This window comes from Panthera pardus, unplaced genomic scaffold (genome assembly GCF_024362965.1).
Source record: "Panthera pardus isolate Hobbes unplaced genomic scaffold, ASM2436296v1 HiC_scaffold_12, whole genome shotgun sequence".
Taxonomy (NCBI): domain Eukaryota; kingdom Metazoa; phylum Chordata; class Mammalia; order Carnivora; family Felidae; genus Panthera; species Panthera pardus.
The window spans coordinates 57,494,056-57,511,196 of record NW_026526677.1 but is presented as its reverse complement, the minus strand read 5'-3'; the positions used below and the strand labels follow the sequence as shown (position 1 = coordinate 57,511,196).

The following is a 17,141-nucleotide window of genomic DNA, read 5'->3' as shown; positions in this document are numbered from 1 at the left end:
TACTGAGAGGCCGCCAATGATTATGCGCGGCGGGTCCCTCTTCCCCACTTCCGCTCTCAAGCTCCTTTACAGGCTGGTTTCCGGTCGGAGTGTCGGGAGAGTTACAACTGCCTACCAGACGGACGGCGACGTGCAGGAACGCGCGTCCAAATTCTCGTGTTCCACCTGTTGCTCGGTGAGCACTCTGTACCGCGTCCTTGCACTGTAAGGCTTAGCCGGCACAGCGGGGCTGCGGTTGGCTGCCGCGCTCGCGCTTGAGTCTTCTTAAAGTGGGAGACTTTAAAGTGGAAGCTGCAGGTGCCTTGGACACATGAATTTCTCTGCTTTCCTATGACTTCCTAGTCCAGGCCGGTCTCAGCCATCCCGCTGCCGACCATTTGCTTGCCCTGATCTCCAACCATGGGTCTTCCTCTTTTTCCTTCAGGGAAGACTGAAGCCAGGATGTGGTGGGGAAAGAGTACCGTCGCATTTACTGTGAGCCCTGTTGTCGCGCATGCATTTCTCGTCCATTATCATATTAATCCTTATATTAGTTGTATGAGTTCAGTATTATTAAGGAGGAAGCGAAGAAGATTGTATGGTAAAACGTGGTGTCAGGATTCGAACCTAGTTCTCTTGGCTTAGAATCCAGGGCACTTTTTCCGTACAGTAATAAAAACTTATTTATTGAAGTCTTTGGACATGCCAGGCTTATGTGCATTATGTCATTTAGTCTTCAACAGTCTTGTGAGGTAGATGTGAACTCTTTTTCAAGAGAGATTATGAAGTGATTTTCTTAAGGTCACCCAGTGAGTCAGTAACAAAGCTAGGTTTCCAATCTTAGTCTCTTCAAAACCTATTACCCACCTCCTTCCTTAAGTTATACTGCCTCCAAAGCAAATGAGTTTTGGGTAGGCTATGTTGGCTTAACGTGGCCAACAAGACCTTGCTATGATCAGATATTTTCTCATAGTGCCGATTTCATTTGCTATTCCCTAGTCATACAGAACTTTGAGTTCCTCTCCTGTGTCAAATTCTGTCTCAACCCCTGACCCTGCTCTTCCATTGACTACTCGTATTATTTCTCCCCATCCTTGGCTAACTCCTATTCATCTTTCAAGTCTCAGTTTAGAAATCACTTCTTCCAGGAAGCCTACTCAGCCTGTTCCTGCCATGTCTGGATTAGGTGTTCCTCTAGTGTGTTCCCAATCTTAGCTATCTGTACACACTGTGTAGTAACCTGTTTATTGTCTAGATTGTAAACTCCATTAAGGCAGGAACTATATCCGTCTTGGTCACTCCTGTATCCTCAACTCTAGCATAGTGCCTGGTACATGATAGGTTCTCATTGATCATTTGTTGAATGAATCAGAGACACAGGAAAGACACTGAAAGGTAAATTCCAATAAGGCAGGAACTACATCTGTCTTGGTCACTCCTGTATCCTCAATTCTTGCGTTGTACCTGGTACATGATAGGTACTCAATAATCATTTGTTGAGGGGCGCCTGGGTGGCGCAGTCGGTTAAGCGTCCGACTTCAGCCAGGTCATGATCTCGCGGTCCGTGAGTTCGAGCCCCGCGTCGGGCTCTGGGCTGATGGCTCAGAGCCTGGAGCCTGTTTCCGATTCTGTGTCTCCCTCTCTCTGCCCCTCCCCCGTTCATGCTCTGTCTGTCTCTCTCTGTCCCAAAAATAAATAAAAAACGTTGAAAAAAAAAAAAATCATTTGTTGAATGAATCAGAGAAACAGGAAAGGCATTGAAGAGTGCTAGTTCCTTTAAAGCCTGTCATGGTGAAATTTCAAAGGCTGAGGTTATTTCCCTTCAAAGCTTTCTCAAGTTCCTTCTGTAGGCTGCTTTCTGCTGGGTGCTCTGAGGCAGATGATCTTGGGAAGACAGTCTGGGCAAATCTACCTCACATTAAGTACTCTCATCTCACAGACTTATGCGCCCATGCACACTCTATGCTACAGCTAAACTGAACTCTCCATTCCTCCTGTATGTCAAACGCTACCCATATTTGGGTAATCTCCCAAGTGTTAAACTATGTTCTTTTCCAGCCATAGGAAAAGGCTAATAGGAGGAAAGGAGAGATTCATTCTTTTGGGGAGACATCTGCTGCAAAAAGGTGACATTTCACCTAATTCAAATTCTGTTAGCAAAATCCATTCAAGCTTATTTAGTGCTGTGCTAAACTTTCTCATATACTTTATGTCATTCTATTGAGTTCAAACCGTTTTACAGATCTGCTCTCTTGCCAGGCCTAGTACTGATGGCACCAATGAATCAGGCCCAATATCTGTTCTCAAATAAGCTTACACTCTGCAAGGGGAGACAGATGCACGGATAGGCTATAACAGTGCAGTTTGGTCAATGTTATTGATAGTAATGGAACCTCATAATCACATTCCTACTCTAACTTTCCCTCCATTATTCCAGAGACTCTCAAAGATGTCAACTCAAGGCCATACTTGGGCCCGACAGGTGAAGAAGGAGGATGAGGAAGAGGATCCGCTGGACCAGCTGATTTCCCGCTCTGGTTGTGCTGCTTCCCACTATGCAGTACAGGAGTGCATGGCCCAACACCAGGACTGGCGACAGTGTCAGCCACAGGTACAGGCCTTCAGGGACTGCATGAGTGAACATCAGGCAAGGCGGCGGGAGGAGCTGCAGAGGAGGAAAGAGCAAGGCAGTGCTCACCACTGAGACCCCAAACCACCTATCCCCAGAGGATGTCCCTGAAGAAACGAGCCCAGAGAGATCATAGGAGGAAGAAGTCCTGAACAGTGGAAGTTTGGGCCGAGAGGCGTAAAACATGGGGATTGTCTGGCCAAGACTGACTTTGAGAGCCAGACAGCCATGGGTTTGGACATGACTGCTGTAAAGAGCTGTCATATTTTCATTGTGCAATCCCACACATCCTCACCTACCATGTTACACCGATATTAAATGTCAACTGATATTTGCCAAGTAAAACAAAGAGTTGGGTTAAGGGATGCTCTCTTACCTTACATCTTGGGTCAGTGTGCCAGGTACCGAGCCGATTACATGGATGTTTAATTTTAAAAGTAAATTCACAATCTAAATGTAAACTGATTACCTAATCAGGTCTTCATTTATTTAGTAATTGGTTCAACACAGCAAGTTTTTCTGAGACCTTCCCATGTGCTAGGTACTGTGTGAATGAATAATATGATCTGATGTGATAAATAATAGGATCTCTTCTTTCATGTTTCTTAGTCTGGTTTGAGAGATAGAAATAAATAAAACAGCATTAGAACAACTAATTACTGGCCATTATATAAGTGCCTTTATCTTTCATTAGTTGTTCTGGACGTTTCATTCAGTCTAAGGAAGGAAGAAAACAAATGGGAAAATAAACATCGAGTGCCTCTTATGTGCAGACAGATACAGTCTGACCTCAGTGTGCTTCCAGCCCAGGAAACACACAATGTTGGCCTGACATTTAAAAGGCACATTTAACATAAAATACAGATTTTCAGATTTTAAAAACTGGAGAAGCTATCAACATGGAGCTTATATTCCTACTTGACAGTAATTTGCTGGAGCTGAATATGGATGCTTCTTTTAGGTGGTTATGTTCTCCAGTTGTTAACAGTTCCCATTGATTTTCATTTCCTTCCATGAAACTACATTACCCATTCTATTACTTTCTGCCTAGCCCTATGAGGCATTTGGAAGTGGGAAGGGAGTTAGAAGAGTGACTCTTGCCACAGAAGCTGGAATGCAAAGGGGCATATGCTCTCATCATCAGTTAACATTTCTTGAGCATCTATATATTGGAAGCACAAATCTGAAGTATTGTAGGCCCTAAAACTACTTTGAGTCTTTGTTGGTGACTGAGGACGAAAGAGAAGAGGGTAGAAGACAGGAGGAATACGAGTTTAAAGAACAATAAAATCCAATTAGAATGGGATGACTGGGCATATAGAGAGAGATGAATCTCTTTGGGGTGCATGTCTGCTCAATGCTGAGTCATCAGAGGGAGCAGTGTGGACTGCAGCTGTCAGCAAGAATCTCAAGGGAGTTAGTTGAGTTGAACCTTTAATGATAAAGGAGACATTACCTATTTGTAACATATGTAACAGAATACCATCTGCACAAGTAAAAAGTACCTAGAAATCAGTGAGAAAAAGCAAACAACCCAATTGAAACATAAAAAAGTTAAAGTGGTTATTAGCTATTTCTATTGACAAAAATTAAAAGTATTTATAATGACCAGTACTGGTGAGGATGAAGAACAGGCACAATCACACTTAAAGGGATAATAAATTAGTAAAGCTTTTGGAGGACAATTTGATGGGATCTATAAATACTTTAAATATTTCAGGAGCACCTGGGTGGCTCAGTTGGTTAAGCGTCCGACTTCGGCTCAGGTCATGATCTCGCGGTCCGTGAGTTTGAGCCCCGTGTCGGGCTCTGTGCTGACAGCTTGGAGCCTGGAGCCTGTTTCAGATTCTGTGTCTCCCTCTCTCTCTGACCCTCCCCCATTCATGCTGTCTCTCCCTGTCTCAAAAATAAATAAACGTTAAAAAAAAAATTAAAAAAAAATAAATAGGGGCGCCTGGGTGGCTCAGTCGGTTGAGCGGCCGACTTCGGCTCAGGTCACGATCTCACGGTCCGTGAGTTCGAGCCCCGCATCGGGCTCTGTGCTGACGGCTCAGAGCCTGGAGCCTGTTTCAGATTCTGTGTCTCCCTCTCTCTGACCCTCCCCATTCATGCTCTGTCTCTCTCTGTCTCAAAAATAAATAAAAAATAAATGTTAAAAAAAAAAAAAAATATTTCAACAGCAGGGTACCTGGCTGGCTCATTCAGAAGAGCATGTAACTCTTAATCTCAGGGTCATGAATTCAGGCCCGACTTTAGGTGCAGAGATTACTTAAAATAAAAACTTAGAAAAAATTAAAATATTTCAATAGAAATTCCTTTTTTAGGAGCCCTCTTAAATATATTTTTACAAGATGTATATATACTGTTATGTTATTGCAGCATTGTTTAAAGAGTGGATAAATGGTCACAATGTAAAACTCCAATAAGAACTATATTTGCTTATATATTCAAGTCTTTTACAACAGGAATGTATGTGTTAATTTGTGTAATTAAAATAGAAATGATAGACTGTGGGTAAGGTAGGTGGGATTCTAGCAAAGGGGAAGGTTAGAAGGACCTCCTTAGCAGGAGGAAACTAAACCAGCTAAGTGTAACTTTTTTAGGACTCCAGCTCTACCAGGGAGCTAACACTGGGTGGGTCACAGGATATATCTGGGTAAAGAGGGCTCTGTTGCCACCCAAATCTGTTTCCTCAAAGTAAATGGGGATAATTCCTGTTTAATACACATACTTAGAGAATCAAATGAGGGACAATATATAAATAGCAAATAATAAAAATTACTAGTGTATTTTGAACTAGTAAAACTCTTATAAATATTATATTTACGTATATTATATATGTGTGTCATATGTAATATAAATGTTATGTTATATATTATAACGGTTATGAAGCATTTAACCCAGGCTGTTTGGTTCCATCGTTTTCTCTCAATCCCTATGATACAATGCTTTCAAATCCCACTATGCCACTTAAGCTGTGTGATTTGGGGCAAATTAGTTAACATCTCAGGATCTGTTTTTTTCTTCTGTAAAATACACACCATAGGCCTTAAAACTAATAAATGTAGACCTTCCTTATAAAGTTGTTGAATGAGTTAGAAACTGTGTGGTACACAGGAAGCATTCACTAAATGTTGCCTATTATTGTGATTATTATTGTGTGCTAGGCACTCTCCTGAGTCACATTTTCTCATTTAATCCCCATAATTCCATTAGCTCCCATTTACAGAGGAGGAAATAAACGTCAGTTTGGGGGTCAGACTTTCAAGTCTTATTCTAAAGTCTATGCTGTTCTCTGTTCTGTGGTCTCATAGTCATCCAGTGCTTAGTATAATGTTTAACAAATAGTAACTACATAGACTATGTAAATACTACCTTTTCTTTCTTTCTTTTTCTTTTTTTAGTGTTTTACTTAAAGATTAACCAGTACACATTGCCCACAGGGTTATAGATTGGCACGTTTTTTAAGTCTCTCAGCTCTGGAGCCCATAGCCATGGAGCTGTAATTTAAGGTGGTCCGTGCTTATCCCTATATAACCTATACTTACCTGTATACAGAGGCTTGGTGCCAGGGATGAGTGGAGAGACCTCTTGGCTGGGTGGATGCCACCCTTGGCTAGGCCTAGGGCAGACTCAAGAGTTGGCCCTTCCCTGCAAGGTCTTTAGCTGGGGACTTGGCCTGTGCTCAGGACAAAGGTGCACTGTAATGGCATTTTACTAGATGAGTAATAAGAGATGCCTCCCACTCCCTTCCTCAGGTAAAGTTGCGAGGCTAAGTCCTTGGGCTGCTGACTAGAAATCTAAAGAGAACTGGAGCCATTCCAGGTTGAAACCTTACACTGTCCGCTATATAGAATGATAGAGTTCCCTACTCTGCTCCAGCAGGGACTTAAAGCTGGCAGAAGTGGGAGGGATTCTTTTCCAGCAGCTTTCTTCTGAAGAGTTTTCATTCTCTGGAGCTCAGGCATCTTTCAGAGCCTGGGCATTCTGTCTAAATGGTGAGCTAAATCTGAAATGACTGGGAATGAAAGTCATTCCAGGGGGATTTATAAGAACTAAATGAGTCATTTCAGATTCTCCAGGGAAACCAGACATTTGAAGACAAAAATGGCACAAAGATATCAAAGCACAGATTAAACCAGCACAAGACACATTGGCCAATTCTGTGTGCACTGCCTTTCCAGCAGGTCTAGTTCTAGACATACCTAGTGCTTGCACAGAGAGCTTTCTTTCCTTAGGTACAATTTACACCCTAGAAATAGGGGTCTCTGAGCATTGCTACAGTGTTTGAATGCCCAAAATGTCCAGATTCCATTTCTTTACCTGCAACTAAAACACTCTCAGAATCCACGGCTGCCAATTTCCAGCTGCCAATTTCTGTGGTAGCAGAACAAGGCATCCTTAGCTAGAAGAAAGGGACTAAAACATGAAGCTAAGGAATTTGCTGGCCTTACTTAGGAAGACTGCCCATTCAATCCAGGCATTCAGTCCTTCTTGAAAGTTACTGGTCTACATAAAGATTCATTTCTGGAAATCTCAGTGATATGCACTGACCAGGAATTGAGTAAACTGGAGCTATCTCTGGCTCTCACTGGCTAACACAGTGACCCTGGACAAGTCGGTTTCCCTGCTGGGTCAATTATCTCATCTTTCAAATGAAGACCAAAACAGATCATCCCGAAGGTTATGTATTGATGGAGCCAAAACTAGCACCCAGATGTTCTGAATCCCAATCCATTGATCTTCCATCTTGTCTCTTCTGCCTACCCCTCATGTTTTCATGGTGGTTCTGGGCACAGTTTAACGCTAACCAGGACATTGAAAACTAAAAGTATGCTGAAGGGATGAACTATTGATAGACACAACAACATGGATAAAACAGGGTAAATGAAATCAGACACAAAAGGGTATATACTGTGATATTTATATGTAATACTAGAAAAGCAAAACTAATCTGTGGCACTAGAAATGATATTAATGGTTGCTTCTGAGGAAGAATGAACGAATGTCAAGGAACTTTCTGGGGTTATGGAAGTATTCTTTATCTGGCTAGAAGTGTACTTCTAGGGGTGACTATTTTTTAAAACTGATCAAATATACACTCAAGATAGGTTGTTTTACTATATATTTTTTAAGTTATACTTAAAAAAACTCTTTAAAAAACTCTTTAAAAAGTATGCTGAAGAAGTTTAGAAGGGAAGCTAATCCAACATTTACTGAGCACTTGCTAGCCCATTGTATACATTATCTCTATCTCAAACTGCTAAAGGGATTCTTTCCACTTTACAGATCAGAAAACTGAGGTTTATGAGGTGAAAATAATTCACCTGAGGCCTTAAGACTAATAAGTGCAGAAACTAGGAATAGCCCAAGTTTGTCTGACTCTTTCCTTTATAATAAGTTGTCTCAGGGAGGGTGGCCAAGGTATTTTCAACCTAGAGCCAGAAGACTTGCATTCCATTTGATTTCACTGCCATGTGATTCTAGGAAAGTCCATTTCCTTATGGGCCTCACTCTAGAGAGTCAAATGAAGCTTGTCATTGTAACTCTGAGGTTCTAGCAATCAGAATATCTCCCATCCTTCTTGCCAGGATAAGACATTAGGAGCAATTTCCACTTATTTCAGGGCAGACTAATGAGTAACAAAAGCTCTTTGACTCTGGCAAGAGGAAAAATCAACGAGGTCAGTGACACAAGACTCCAAGGTGACAGAACCCAGCTGCCTCCTATTTACGAGATAAGCCTGACTCATCCCTCCATGATGTAATGGAAAGGGATGGACTGGGAATCAAGAGATCTAAATCCTGCTCCCAGCTCTGCCAATGAGGTGCCCAGTGACCTTGGGTAAAGCACTGCCTTTCCTTGGCCCCTAACCCACACCTGCTAAAAGAGAGGGTTAGGCTGGCTGGGTCCTAATGTTCTTCAGCTCTAATATCTTCTCAATTTATGAAATCCTGTGTCCTGCTTCCACAAATCAATAACAAGGAAAAGTGGGAAACTGAAAAGAAATGCTGTTTTCCAGGTTCCTAAATGGAGTCCATATGATAGATATGGGGACAGTGTGTGTGTGTTTGCAAACATGTGTTTATTCATCTTCTTATCTTCATGTCACTATACATCCCCCAAATTTACACTCATCGTTAGCAACTTCTCTTTTATCTTCTCTAAAGGAGACTCAGCAATGAATAATTCTACAACCAAAATATCAGTCTTCACCTAAAAAATTCTGCCCACACTCCCAGTGGGGTTCACTTGGAAGTACTAGCCTGCTGAACCTCCAATGGGAATTCAGTGAAGCATTTTAATTGAGGGTATCTGCTCTCTTGACAGCCCTCCCTTAGGGTTATACCTTGGAAGGAAATCTTGAGTTTCTTCTTACTGCCTTTAGAGACCAAGGCAAAGAAACCATAATAACATCAGGACTGAAACTGTTGAGTTTCAGAAAAGTACCTGCAATGCTAAGACTGCTCTGGGCTCCCACAGATCCCTGTGTAGGAGTATCCCACAGAAGCGAGGAGAAAGATCTGCCACTTATTAGCTATGTGACCCTTCAGGAAAAGGAAGTCACTTCATCTCTCCAAACCTCAGTTTCTCCATGTATAAAACTGGAATACTATCAATCTCAAGGATAATCTTTATAAAGTACATAGATATAATGAGGGCTCAGTAAATGTGAGATACACCCATGCATACTCAGACACACCACTCACACATAACCTTTTCACATACACAGATACCCATCCACATGCACACTCCTATACACACCCTAAAAGACTGGTGTAAGGATTAGCGCTCATTTAGTACCTTGAGCAGGGTCTAGCTCAATAAATGATAAGCTATTATGTACAAAAGTATGAACGAACTAATGTTCAAAATAGGAAAAACATTAGAGGTCACTTAGACGAATGGTTCTCAAAGAGGTAATCCTGGGGGGCCTGGGTGGCTCAGTCAGTTAAGCATCCAACTTCGGCCCAGGTCATGATCTCATGGTTCATGAGTTCAAGCCCTGCGTCAGGCTCTGTCCTTACAGCTCAGAGCCCAGAGCCTGCTTTGGATTCCGTGTCTTCCTCTCTCTGCCCCTCTTCTGCTCATCTCCTGCTCAGTCTCTCAAAAATAAATGTTAAAACAAAAAGTTAACCCTGGACCAGTAGCATCAGCATCACCTAGGAATGTGTAAGAAATTCAAATTATAGGCCCTCATTCAAGATCTACTAAGTCAGAAAATCTGGGGGTAAGAGCAGCAATTTATGTTTAAAAAAGCCCTCCAGGTGATCCTGATACACACTTAAGTTTGAGAATCAGTGACTTAGATCAGGGATTGACTGTTTTTATAAAGGACACATAATGAATGTTTTGGTTTTACAGTCTGTGTCGCAACTACTCAGCTGCCAGTGTGAAAGCAACCATAGATGACATGTAAATGAGTGACCATGGCTCTGTTCCAATAAATAGGCAGTGGGGTTTTAGAACTAGATATAGGTGGTAGTTGTATAACATTGTGAATGCATTAAATACCACTAAATTGTTTGCTTTAAAATGGTTAATTTTGTGGTTTGTGAATTTCACCTCAATGAATTACTTAAAAAAAAAAAAAAAAGCGCGGGTGCTGGGGTGGCTCAGTTGGTTAATCATCCAACTCTTTTTTTTTTTTTTTTTTTTTTTTTTTATTTTTGGGACAGAGAGAGACAGAGCATGAACGGGGGAGGGGCAGAGAGAGAGGGAGACACAGAATCGGAAACAGGCTCCAGGCTCCGAGCCGTCAGCCCAGAGCCTGACGCGGGGCTCGAACTCACGGACCGCGAGATCGTGACCTGGCTGAAGTCGGACGCTTAACAACTGCGCCACCCAGGCGTCCCTATCATCCAACTCTTGATTTCAGCTCAAGCCATGATCTCACAGTTCATGAGACTGAGCCCCTGTGTCAGACACACTCACAGCGCAGAGCCTGCTTGGGATTCCCACTCTTCCTCTCTCTCTCTTTCTCTCTCTGCCCCTACCCCACTCATGCTCTCTAAATAAATAAATAAATAAATAAATAAATAAATAAACAAACAAACAAACAAACAAACAAACATTAAAACAAACAAGCAGGCAGTCAGTGGGACTTGGCTCACAAGCAGTTTTCTGACCCCTGACCAAAATCAACTTTAATTCTTTGTTTAAACCCACTCCAGGTAACCCTAATTAGCAGTTATGTAACATCTGCCTGAATATGACAAGTCACTCACTGCCCCACAAAGCGATTTTTTTCATTATGGACAGACCTTGTTTCTATCTGGAGAGCTTTTTTCATAAGCAAAACCAAAAGCCCCGTCCCTATTCCTTCTACCCAAGTTTACTTATGATCCTCTGTTTCACTAAAAGACTCAATGCCAGATTGCTTTAAAGAATGAGATCACTGTAACTGGAGAAATATTGAAGGGAAGTATGTTTTTATGCTAAAGAGAAAATAGAATCCCTTAAAGATACTCCACAGGGCAGCTGGCTGGCTCAGTCGGTGGAGCATATGACTCTTGATCTTGGGGTTGTGAGTTCAAGCCCCACGCTGCTGGGTGGGTGTAGAGATTACTTAAAAATAAAATCTTAAAATAAAAAAATAAAAGATATTCCACAGGATGGACGGACTTCTCACATACGCACGTGTCCACCAGCTGCAGATTTTTATTAGATGAAGGATGTCTTAGGTTGGCTCAAAGGAAAGTGGTAATCAGCAACACTCCTCCATATAAGAGAGGAGGCATTCCTGGCTAATGGGGATGGGTAGTTACAATATCTAAAGGATCTTCTTAATTTTGACCACCCAGGAAGCTCTTCCCCTTGGCACTCAATATCACCAGTCCTGGCTTGAAAGGGTTTGCAATGAGCTAGTTCAACTTAGCCAACAGTTCTTCCAGTTCTGGCCGAGCTTTGAACCTTCCTTTGAAGTCTTCTTCAGTGTGCTGGGGAGAAGAAAAACAAAGTAAGTGGGAATTACTACAGAGCTTTCAGTTATTCATACATACACAGCATTAAAAAAAAAAAAGCAGGGCATCTGGGTGGCTCACTCGGTTAAGCATATGACTCTTGATTTTGGTTCAGGTCATGATCTCACAGTTTGTGGGATCAAGCCCTGAGTCAGGCTCTGTGCTGAGCATGGAGCCTGCTTGGGATCCTCTCCCACTCTTCCTGTCCCTCTCCCCTGCTCGCACTCTCTCTCTCTCTCTCAAAAATAAATAAATACACGTTTAAAAAAGCCATCAGACAGCTCTGTAGAGAATGATTCAGATTCAACTAACTTTTCATGAGACTTATATTAGAGACTAGGGATTCTAAGTTGAATCGGACTTCCTCCCTGCCTTAAATGAACTTAAGTCTGGTGAGAGAAGACAGACATATAAAGAATTAATGTCAGAATGCTGAGTATCTCATTAGAAGCATTTAAAGAGAGGCAATGCCCAAATTCTCCATCTACAACAGGAAAGACATAAGGACTGGAATATTTAAGTCAGCATGACCAGCACATTTTCTCCTGTATACAGATCTGTGTGAAACCTGAATAACAAGAAGAGAATTAACAAGCATGGACTCAGAACAAGGAGAGCTGGATGCAGCAAATTGCATCAGTCTAAAATGACCTGATGTATCTGTGTCATAACAAGGCTTGTCTTGGCATATGGACCCAAATACTCAGTATTTAGGCTGAAGTTCCTAATGTTTTCTAAGTTTTGCATGCCAAATTTCCTTCTGATTGGCATTCTTTCTTCAGTCAGGCTACAGTCAAGCCTTAAAGGTCCAGGAAACTCTTCTTTAAAGTACATTTCCTAATTTGTGTTCTGATTAATTAGACTGTATGTAATCTTAAATCATGTTATTTCTGCACACAACTATGGGTTCACCCCTAACACCAGGATACTGTGATGGAGTTCTGCTCCTGTGGTCCATAAAGGATCATCCCTGATCCATTGGAAGAGGCAGGATAATGACCACAGTTATACCAGTCTGCAAACCTTTCCTGTTTATTATCTGGGCTAAATTACCCACATTTCTGTCTTGTTTCTAAAGCCAGATGCTCTTATCTATATTGAACACAGGTGGGCCACCAGGGGGCCTCTTCTCAAACTAGCACATACCTCCTTCACTGACAATCTGACTCCTTCAGGAAGATTGCTTTGGATTATTTCCAAGAAAATCTCTGCAAATGTAGCACTCAAACCGCTGATCTGCAAAGGAAAGAAGATGCTCTAAGAGAGGGCACTGAAAGCCAGGTGATTGGGCAGACATGGCAGGAGCTCAGATGTCAGCTTCAGCAGAGCTACAGGGCCCTTGGGTAGAGGATTAACACCCAGAGCCAGTTTCAGAGCCAACCTCTACAGGATTCCTCTTGCCATCAAAGTGTCTGCTTGCCAACATAGTAGTCATGGCTAGTATCTCTCCTGCAGACAATGGATGTCATAACTGGACCAAGAGGTTATCAAGTCCAGGATGACTTTCTGATTCAACTCAGGTGTACCCACATAGACTGGACTAGTGTCAGACCCTGTGCGGAGAATCCAGAGGCGAATCAGATGTGTAGGAGAAGGGCATGCAGGGGGCTGCAGGAACCCACAAGACAAATATCTCCTAACCTAAGGAGGTCAAAGACAGCTTCCAAAAAAAGGTAACTTCTAGGTGGAGTCTTGAAGAAAAACAGGAGTAAACTAGGAGAATTCAGCAGTAATAGGGAGGGTTTTCAAAGCAGAAGAAATCAGTAAAGTGTGGTTGCATCACACAGTACTAGGGAATTAAAATGAGTTCAGGGGCGCCTGGGTGGCGCAGTCGGTTAAGCGTCCGACTTCAGCCAGGTCACGATCTCGCGGCCCGTGAGTTCGAGCCCCGCGTCAGGCTCTGGGCTGATGGCTCGGAGCCTGGAGCCTGTTTCCGATTCTGTGTCTCCCTCTCTCTCTGCCCCTCCCCCGTTCATGCTCTGTCTCTCTCTGTCCCAAAAATAAATAAAAAACGTTGAAAAAAAATAAAATAAAATAAAATAAAATGAGTTCCATGTATGGCTGGAATGAATGGGGTGAGAAGAGGAAAAGCAGGAAGAGAATCATAAAGGTATTTAGGCACTAAAGAGATCAAACTTTATCCTATGGGCCTCAGTGGCAAGATAGATCTTTCTTAAGATCTGTATCTCAAATAATTTATTTCTGATAATATTTAAAGAACTAAAGATTGTTAAGTACTTAATTTTTAAAGTTAGCATAATAGATTTAAGGTGTTACTACCTTAACATTCTGTTACGGAATGTTATATTACGGAACATATATTACGGAATATATACGTCTTGTTGATATACTTCTTGAGTGGGTCAGAAAGGGGTGATGTCCATACACTGGAATATTATTTGGCAATAAAAAGGAATGAAGCATTAATACCTGCTACAACATGGATGAACCTTGAAAACATGCTAAGTGGAAGTAGACAGACAGAAAAGGCCATATATTGTATAATTTCATTTAAATGAAATGTCCAGAAGAGGTAAGATCATAGAGGCAGAAACAGATTTGTGGTTGCCAGGAGCTGGGGGGGACAGGGAAAGAGGAGTGACTGCAAATGGGTAGAGTTTCCTTTCGGGGTAATGAAATTGTTCTAAAATTGTGGTGATGGTTGCCTAACTGTGAATATATTAAAATCCATTTAATTGTACATGTTAAATGGGTAAATTGTATATGAATAAAATTCTCAATAAAGCTGTTAGGGGGCATCTGGGTGGCTCAGTTGGTTAAGTCTCCAACTTTTGATTTCGGCTCAGGTCATGATGTCACTATTTGAGATCAAGCCCCACATCAGGTCCTGCACTGACAGCAGGGAGCCTGCTTGGAATTCCCTCTCTCCCGGTCTCTCAGTCTCTCGCCCTCCCTCTCCTCCCCCTGCTCACAAGCTCCCTCTCTCTCGCTCTCAAAATAAATTAAAAAAAATAAACTTAATAAAATTTTTTAGTGTTTACTTTTGAGAGAGAGAGATAGAGTGTGACAGAGGAGGGGCAGAGGGAGAGGGAAACACAGAATTGGAAGCAGGGATCAAACCCCCAAACCGCAAGATCATAACCTGAGCCAAAGTCACAGATTCAACCAACTGAGCCACCCAGGCACCCCTAAAAAAATAAACTTTAAAAAGCAAAACGTCAGTTCCTCTACAATTGGTTTTATATATGCTGAGTGTAGGACACCTGTGGAATATCCCAGTGGAGAAGTCCAGTAAATAAGTGGATATCAGGTTTGAAGCTCAACGGAGAGATCAGGACTGGAGATGTTATCTAGGGGTTATTAGTATATAACCCATCAGGACTGGGAGATATGTATCAGGGGGTTGTCGGTATATTATGATGGCCACTGAGACCCGGGGAATGAGTGAGATTGCATAGAGGGAAGGTATTACACAAGGAGAGATGGAAGGATCAAGAACTAAAGCCTGGAGAACATCATCATTTCAGGGGGCAGGCAACAGGAAGAGAAGGGCATGGCAGAAGGAGAAAAAAATAGAAGAACCAGGAGAGGCAAATACATTTCAAGTTTCTCCCAGAGTGCCTACCTGAACCACTCGCTCATGGGTGGTAAGAACTGAGTCCAAGAACATTTTGCTGCCTTGATCTTGCAGCCGCAATACCTCCATGGTTTTGGTGGGCATCGCATAACTATGGGAAGGAAGAGTCAGCTATGAGGAGGGTTCCTTTAAGTCAGCAGCACCACTTGAATCAGGGTGGTCCCTGAGTACAGCCACTCCTGCAATGCAGTGACTCCTGGAATCTAGGGCAGTTTATCTGCAACCAGGGTAAAGTAAGCAGATCCTCTTAAACCTCCTCCAGAAACCTCTAAACTCCCTGAAGGAACAGACCATGTCTAATGCCTTTCTGCATCCCTAGTTCTTGCCTGATAGAACATTGAATAAAATCTGGTGATTAATAACTATTCACTGCTACTAAAGAAAAGCCAATTCTAAAAGAATTAATCTCATCACTTTGGAGGCTAACCTTGGGTATTTCACCTCTTCTGGAGAAATGAGGCATGAAACCCAACTGTTTTAAAAGAGCAAAATTTCTCAACCTCAGCACTATTGACATTTTAGACCAAATAATTCTTTGTTGCGGGGGGGCTGGCCTATGTATCCCTAATCTCTACCCACAAGACGCCAACAGTACCCCCCTGAAATGGTGACAATAAAAATTATCTCCAGGGTTACCTGGGTGGCTCAGTTGTCTAAACGTCTGACTTTGGCTCAGGTCATGATCTCACGGTTTGTGAGTCCTGCGTCGAGCTCTGTGCTGACAGCTCAGAGCCTGGAGCCTGCTTCAGATTCTGTGTCTCCCTTTCTGTCTGCCCCTCCCCTGCTTGCTCTCTGTCTCTCCCTCAAAAATAAACATTAAAAAAAATTTTTTAATAAAAAAAATTATCTCCAGACATTATTAAATGTCCCCAGCTTGAGAAATACTGTTGTAGAGACTATGCTGGCTATAATCAGCTTCAGCAGATCTACATGCTGCAGTGAAAAGAACACTGGATTTAGGGTCAAATCTTGGCCCTCTAGCTTATTAGCAATATTTACTAAGGCAAGTTACTTGTCTCTGTCGGCCTCAGTTTATTCCACAATAAAGGGGATTATAATCTAGGTCTAAATTAATAGACGTGTGAAGATCAGGTGTGGTGATAAAATAGGATCGATGGCTACACAGAAATATGGTATTAGTGTTATCTTGTCAAAAAGGTCATCAAAATGAAGATAAATGGAATAATAACAATAGAATTCCTGAATTTTCATGCCAAACAAAGCTTCATCGATTGATAGCAAGGGGCATGGCTCTCTACGAAATGAATAATGGAAATAATGGAAGTGGATTAGAGACATGATAGTCCTGGATTTAAATGTTGGCTCTGCCCCTTATTGCCTATTTGACCTTGGACAATTAATTCAGTTTTCTGAGTCTCAGATTCTTCAGCTACAAAATGAGAATAATGATACCTAGTTCAGAGTTGTTGCAATGATTAAATAAGATTATATAAGTAATTTGCCCGGCATAATATGACTACAAATGCCAATTCCCTTGCCCTTATAAAGAGTAAATGCTAGGTACTGCAAACTTCCAGGTAACCTCCCTAAATAACATTCCTTACCACTTTCTAGCACAATCTCTGACTTCCTCTTCCAAAAGCTTTCAGGAAAGTAAAAAGTATTCTAAAACACTAGTTTTCTTTCTTGACATTCTGCAAATAAGACTAACTAACTAAAGTGGGAGTTGTCCATTCCTGCCACTGAGCATGCATTCTATTCAACACTTACTTTCACAAGATTTTGTTCATTTGTTCATTCATTCATTCATTCATTCATTCAACAAACATTTACTCAAAGCCTGTTTTGTCCTAGGCACACTACTGGGCAATATGTAGCCTATCCTTTAAAGGAGCTCACTAAGGGGTGCCTGAGTGGCTCAATTGATTAAGCGTCCAACTTTGGCTCATGATCTCACAGTTCGTGAGTTCAAGCCCCGCGTTGGGATCTGTGCTGACAGCTCAGAGCCTGG

At 42.0% G+C, this 17,141-nt stretch overlaps 2 protein-coding genes and 1 long non-coding RNA gene across 12 annotated transcripts in view; 1 reads left to right on the top strand and 2 right to left on the bottom strand.

Moving 5' to 3' along the window:
* The first annotated feature begins 7 nt into the window (after positions 1–7).
* LOC109267176 (cytochrome c oxidase assembly factor 4 homolog, mitochondrial) lies at positions 8–3,264 on the top strand. Of its 3 annotated transcripts, none has more exons than XM_019449785.1 (2): positions 8–175; positions 2,417–3,264. In XM_019449785.1, the coding sequence occupies exons 1-2, from the start codon at positions 17–19 to the stop codon at positions 2,681–2,683; spliced, it is 426 nt and encodes a 141-aa protein (XP_019305330.1). In that variant the 5' UTR covers positions 8–16; the 3' UTR covers positions 2,684–3,264. The 3 variants fall into 3 exon arrangements, with proteins under 3 accessions (XP_019305330.1, XP_019305332.1, XP_019305331.1); XM_019449787.1 differs by lacking the exon at positions 8–175 and adding an exon at positions 182–297; XM_019449786.2 differs by lacking the exon at positions 8–175 and adding an exon at positions 312–474.
* A 761-nt stretch (positions 3,265–4,025) lies between these two features.
* On the bottom strand, positions 4,026–10,199 carry LOC128776182 (uncharacterized). Its single transcript, XR_008421218.1, has 2 exons — positions 4,787–10,199; positions 4,026–4,562 (listed from the first exon to the last, which is right to left on the bottom strand). It is a non-coding gene; the product is annotated as an uncharacterized LOC128776182 (long non-coding RNA).
* A 1,052-nt stretch (positions 10,200–11,251) lies between these two features.
* The window catches only part of MRPL48 (mitochondrial ribosomal protein L48), a 53,677-nt gene continuing 47,787 nt past the window's right edge, over positions 11,252–17,141 (bottom strand). For all 8 annotated transcript variants that reach the window (XM_019449777.2, XM_019449775.2, XM_019449773.2 and 5 more), the window contains 3 exons: positions 15,158–15,260; positions 12,718–12,807; positions 11,252–11,547 (listed from right to left, as the gene is read on the bottom strand). In XM_019449777.2, coding sequence (XP_019305322.1) covers positions 11,473–11,547; positions 12,718–12,807; positions 15,158–15,260 — 268 coding nt within the window. In that variant the 3' untranslated portion in view covers positions 11,252–11,472. The remainder of the gene's footprint in view (positions 11,548–12,717; positions 12,808–15,157; positions 15,261–17,141) is intronic.

Bases quoted from the DNA above. Each gene is read 5' to 3' on its own strand.
- LOC109267176 (XM_019449785.1), top strand. From the start codon at position 17: ATGATTATGCGCGGCGGGTCCCTCTTCCCCACTTCCGCTCTCAAGCTC. The intron at 176-2,416 runs GTGAGCACTCTG...CCATTATTCCAG, and splicing joins CGTGTTCCACCTGTTGCTCG to AGACTCTCAAAGATGTCAAC.